Source organism: Neomonachus schauinslandi, chromosome 8 (assembly GCF_002201575.2).
Source record: "Neomonachus schauinslandi chromosome 8, ASM220157v2, whole genome shotgun sequence".
Classification (NCBI taxonomy): Eukaryota; Metazoa; Chordata; class Mammalia; order Carnivora; family Phocidae; genus Neomonachus; species Neomonachus schauinslandi.
The window spans coordinates 125,913,055-125,918,943 of NC_058410.1; the positions used below are offsets into that span (position 1 = coordinate 125,913,055).

At 41.2% G+C, this 5,889-nt stretch overlaps 1 protein-coding gene across 1 annotated transcript; it reads left to right on the forward strand.

Annotated features, from left to right (window-relative positions):
* The first annotated feature begins 1,344 nt into the window (after positions 1 to 1,344).
* Positions 1,345 to 1,895, forward strand: LOC110586715 (acyl-CoA-binding protein-like). The gene has a single exon (XM_044917442.1). It carries the CDS (start codon positions 1,412 to 1,414, stop codon positions 1,673 to 1,675), a length of 264 nt encoding a protein of 87 aa, XP_044773377.1. The 5' UTR covers positions 1,345 to 1,411; the 3' UTR covers positions 1,676 to 1,895.
* The last annotated feature ends 3,994 nt before the right edge of the window (positions 1,896 to 5,889 follow it).

Sequence of the window (5,889 nt, forward strand, 5' to 3'; positions counted from 1 at the left end):
ACAAACTTTGCAAAAGACCACGTAGGATGTCATTCTCTGTCACTCTGCTTACTACTCAGGTAATCTGGCCCAATTATTTACCTTTTCCAGCCTTGGTTTAATCCTTACATCAGGGAAATTATAATCCCTAATACTTCAGGCTGCATGGAGATTAAATGAGATAATACATGAAAAGCTCCTGAAAGTGTCCGGGAGATTGGAAAATTCTCACCAAATGTTGGGATTCTTGCCTTATCCTTCAGCTACATGTAGTCCAGACTCTAATATCCTCTGTACATTGAGTGGAGAGACAAAACAGAGTGTTTGGCACGTAGACAACATTCAGTAAACAAGTGAAGGGTGATGAGTCAATTAACTGGCTAATTAATTAACATAACCAATGACTTTCCATAAAAGAACAGCAAAATCACAATGCTTCACATCTGTGGAGGTTTTACAGTCTCTCCAATGAATGAGTCATGTCTAGAGGGCCGCATATTGCACAAGGAGGGATGGAAGCTAAACAGGGCAAGGGTCATGAGCTGAGGGGAAAGACATCTCCATTTTCAACCTATTTGTTCTTTCATCCAATTTGCTTTCAATCAGTGCTCTAGGCCTGTCTTATTGGCTGCCCACTGCAGTCTCTAAAAGGGCAGGCTTAGAAACCATACTCTTTCCACCACCATCCTCTCCACCTTCCCTATCTTACCCCCATCACCACTCAGGGTACTGGATGCCATGGATTGGGCAATGAGTCAAAAGCTTGTCAATCTGAGTCTCCCTCAAAATTTTCAACTGAGAGATGCAGACACAACTGACAGATAATGATGAACTCTATGACTGAGAGAGGTAATGTTGGAAAGTCAAGGTTGGTGGCATTATTGAGTAAACAAAGGAAGCAGTTGGAAAGAGAAATGAGAGCAGATGTGTTAAGGAAAAGCAAAGATGAAGGGTCATGTAGCTCCTAATCTGGCCCAGGGTCAGAGTTAGTCTGGGTCCTGGAGTTGATTCCTGAGCTCCAGAGGCCCTAAGCATTCACAACTGCTAAGTGTCCTCTTCTTTGGCCAGGGACATTAATCTGAGACACTGCTGGTTGGGTCAACAGGGCAGTCTGAGCTGTGAAATGGTATATTCTCTGTCACATCATCTGACCTATATGAAGCCTTGCTATGAACAATCTGAGATATGTTATCATGCAATAAGATGGGAAAGAACAGCCAAAGTTGACCCTTTGGATACTTATTCCCAATTAATTCATATTGTCTTATCATGAGTTAACAGTCTCAGCCCCAAGAAAAGACAGTCACTTCAATAAATGATGTTGGGGAAACTGGACAACAACATGACGAAGAATGAATTTGCCAGTTGAGTCGTGTGTTTCCTGCTCTTCGCCGCCTCCGCGGGTTCTCCGGATCTTCGCAACCCCGCCAGCATGTCTCAGGCTGAGTTTGACAAAGCTGCTGAGGATGTTAAGCACCTCAAGACCAAGCCAGCAGATGATGAGATGTTGTTCATCTACAGCCACTACAAACAAGCAACTGTGGGTGACATAAACACAGAACAGCCTGGGCTGTTGGATCTCAAAGGCAAGGCCAAGTGGGATGCCTGGAATCATCTGAAAGGGACTTCCAAGGAAGACGCCATGAAAGCTTACATCAACAAAGTAGAAGAACTAGAGAAAAAATATGGAATATAACAGACTGGATTTGGCTGCCAACACTGCATTTCATCTAAACTGATCTAATGCCTTTCTTTTCTAATACTGTGGATGACATGAAATAATGCAAATAGCCTTTAGCCTAGGTCCTGAAGACCGCACAAGGCATGGCTCCAACAGAGTAGGGCCTGCCATGGTTGCTGACCTGCGCTGAGTAGTTTTTATCTGTAGATCTATTAAAAGCACATTTGTTACTTTATTTTTTTTTAAAGATTTTATTTATTTATTTGAGAGAGAGAGAATGAGAGAGAGCACATGAGAGTGGGGAGGGTCAGAGGGAGAAGCAGACTCCCCGCTGAGCAGGGAGCCCGATGTGGGACTCGATCCAGGGACTCCAGGATCATGACCTGAGCCGAAGGCAGTCGCTTAACCCACTGAGCCACCCAGGCGCCCACATTTGTTACTTTAAAAAAAAATAAAATAACTGGACCACTTTCTCGCATTATATACAAAAATAAACTCAAAATGTAGTACAAGCTTAAATGTAAGACCAGAAACCATGAAACTCCTAGACGAAAACATAGGCAGTAAACTCTTGGACATTGGTCTCAGCAATATTTTTTGGGGTCTATCTCCTCAGGCAACGACAACAAAAGTAAAATAAATGCATGGGATTATGTCAAACTAAAACCTTTTGCACAGCAAAGGAAACCATCAACAAACAAGAAGAGAACCTACTGGGTGGGAGAAGATATTTGCAAATGATATAACTGAGGGATTAATAACCAAAATATATAAAGAAGTCACACAATTCAATACCAAAAAAACAAACATAGCAACTAAAAAATGGGCAGAGGATCTGAACAGACATTTCTCCAAAGAAGACAACCAGATGGCCAACAGACACATAAGATGCTCAACCTCACTCATCATCAGGGGAATGCAAATCAAAAACCACAGAGAGATACCAATTCACACCTGTCAGAATGACTATTATGAAAAAGACAAGAAATTACAAGTGTTGGTGAGGATATGGAGAAAAGGAAACCCTCGTTTACCATTGGTGGGAACGCAAACTGGTGCAGCCACTCTGGAAAACTGCATGGAGGTTCCTCAAAAAATTAAAAACAGAACTACCATACAATCCAGCAATTCCACTTCTGGATATTTATCCAAAGAAAATGAAAACACTAATTTGAAAGGCCATATGCACCTCTGTGTTCACTGCAGCATTATTTACTATAGCAAGCTATGGAAGCAACATACGTGTCCCTCGATAGATAGTGAAATATTATTCAGCCTTGAAATCTTGCCATTTGCAACAACATGGATGCACCTAGAGGGTATTTTGCTAAGTGAAATAAATCAGACAGACAAAGACAAATACACAAATACCATATGATTTCACTTATATGAAGAATCTAAAAAACAAAACAAACAAAACAGACTCGTAGATACAGAGAACAATCTAGTAGCTGCCAGAGGGGATGGGTAAAACAGAGGAAGAGGATTCAAAAGTACAAACTTCCAATTATAAAATAAATAAGACACAGGATGCAACACTGAGCATAGGAAATATGGTTGATAATACTATACCAATTTTGCGACAGATGGTAGCTAGATTTATGGTGGGCATTACTATGTAACATATATAAATGTTGAATCACTATGTTGTACACCGGAAACTAACATGATATTGTACATCAACTATACTTCAATTAAACATAAATAAATAAAAATAGAAGGTCTGAGCCCTGAGGTAGTCAAGAAAACACAGCTGGAATTTTGGGCTTTTCTGACTTTTAAACAGTTCCTTACTTGGGTGTGTTTTTGCAATGCCAGCATACCTTTATTTGATTTCTTGGTGTCGGTCCATGACAGCCCAAACCTGGGTTACCATGGCCATGCCATCCTCTTCTCATGACTTGTTCTCTCAGTACCTCATCGTTCCTCATATCCATAAAAGTCTTGAAGAGGTAGTTATTTATTCAGAGAAGTAATGTAGCATGTGCCAGAAACAAAATTGCCTTCTATAATATTTAGTCAACTAAAAGGTCAGGTTTATTTATTTATTTTTTGTATATCTATCTATCGATCATCTATCAACTTAAGTCTTTCCAGCCTAAAGAAAGAAAGTAAGCCTATGCACAAATTCTATCAAGTTCTAAGTTTGCCTGGGAAAGTAAAAGCAGAACCACACTTGGGACTCACACGCCCATGTTCATGGCAGCATTATTCACTATAGTCCACAGGTGGAAGCAACCCAAGTGTCCACCGACAGATGAATGGATGAACCAAATGCAGCGTACACTTACAATGGGGTATCATTCAACCCTACAAAGGAAGGAAATCCTGACACAAAAGGACAAATATTGTAGGATTCCAATTATTTGAGGTACCCAGAATAGTCAAGTTCATAGAGACTGAATGGAGAATAATGGTGGCCAGGGGCTGGGGGGAAGGGAAATGGGGAGTTAGTGTTTAATGGGGATTGGGTTTCAGTTTGGGATGATTACAAATTTCTGTGGGGACACCTGGGTGGCTCAGTAGGTTAAGTCTGACTCCTGATCTCAGCTCAGGTCTTGATCTCAGGGTTGTGAGTTTGAGCGTGGAGCCTACTTAAAAAAAAAAAAAAATTCTGTGGATGGATGGTGGTGATGGTTGCACAGCAATATGAATGTACTTAATGCCACTGACCTGTACATTTAAAAATGGTTAAGAAGGTACATTTTATGTTGTGTATATTTTATTTATTTATTTATTTATTTATTTTATTATTTTATTTTTTATGTTGTGTATATTTTAACCCAATTTTTTAAAAAGCTGCACTGGGGTGAAAGCATTAGGGAGGTTGTCCTGCAAAACCCTTTCCATCGACCCATATATGTCTTTATGATAAGAGATTTTCTTTTAAGGTTACTTTTAAAAATAGAGCTCATATAGGAAGAGACCATTTCAGGAAGGCACGGGACCTCTCATTTTCTTCTCTGGGCATAGAATACCAGCCAAGTAAAACCATGGTTGAGTTAGAATCTGGACAGGATCAGTTCATTTTGTTCCTTAAACTCAATATTTCTCTTCCTCAAACTCCTCTCCATTTCATTGCAGGCACAGGGTGATCAGATCTCCACCCCAGGCCTGTGCTGATGTCTTTGGCAGAACTCAGGCTGGAGCTTCCTCCTCCCCTGTGGAAGGCATTGCCCAACTGGCAGGTGTAATGAAAGGAGTTTTGTTTGAGATATATAGAGTAAAATCTGATTCACAGGCACTAAAATTGTCATTAATAAAGAGCTTTCATCAGAATGAGTTTGAATGTTGAAATGAAAGGTGGAAAGGTTTCACACTATTTCTCAATGTTTTAAATTCCACTTAAAAGTCTTATTCATTGTCATTGCTTTAAAAATATTTTTATTTTACTCTCTATGATTACTAGAAATGTGTCACCTCTCTAAATATGTAACACTCCTAAATATGCATGCTTCTTTTGTAGCCCAAATGCTCCCACGCTTTCAGCCTTCGGTGTTTCTCTTTCTTGAACAGTCAAATAAATACGCTCAAGCCAGCATCTCATGCAAACTGCACAGAGACAGCACCCTCCCAATATTTAGGATCCCGGGAGGATCTGTGCTTCATGCATGAGAGCACAGGAAGAAACCTGACGGTGGGTATTAGACCTCTTTTTCCTATAAATCATTGCCAACTTCCTGTTCTCAGGCCCAGGACTCTTTACCAGGCTGCTGGGGTCCTCGCCTTTGTCAGGTACCATTGTCCTCTGCCTTCTCTCCCTGGGGGCCTCAAGTCTTTATCCCTAGGGCTGCCAGGGGGAAAACAAAGAATTCTTATTCTATGGTTATGTTTCCATAAGTTGGAAAATGCTCTCATGACTTCAAGTTTTGCTCAAATGGCCCTTTCCCAACGAGATTTGGCCATGCCGTTTAAGATTATAACCCATTGTTCTCCCACTCCTGATCTTCTTACCCTACTACCTTAGGTTGTGTTTCCTGGAAAAGTCTCTGAGACTGGGTTCTTGAAGAGTACTCATGGAACACACAGCTATAAGGAAGTAGGAAGGCAGGGTCAGGCAGAGAGGGATGCTGGCGTCCAACATGGGTGACGCCGAGGCCTCAGCCAGCCCTCTAGGGAGCTCCCAAGCTGGGATAGCCCTCAGAGTATCCCAAAGTGAGGAAGGGAATGGGTCTTTGTAACCCCAGGTCAGCCAGGCATTTCTCCTGAGCTGCACCCTGGGAGAGACA

Excerpts from the sequence above, each read along its gene's own strand:
- LOC110586715 (XM_044917442.1), top strand. The coding sequence starts at position 1,412 with ATGTCTCAGGCTGAGTTTGACAAAGCTGCTGAGGATGTTAAGCACCTC.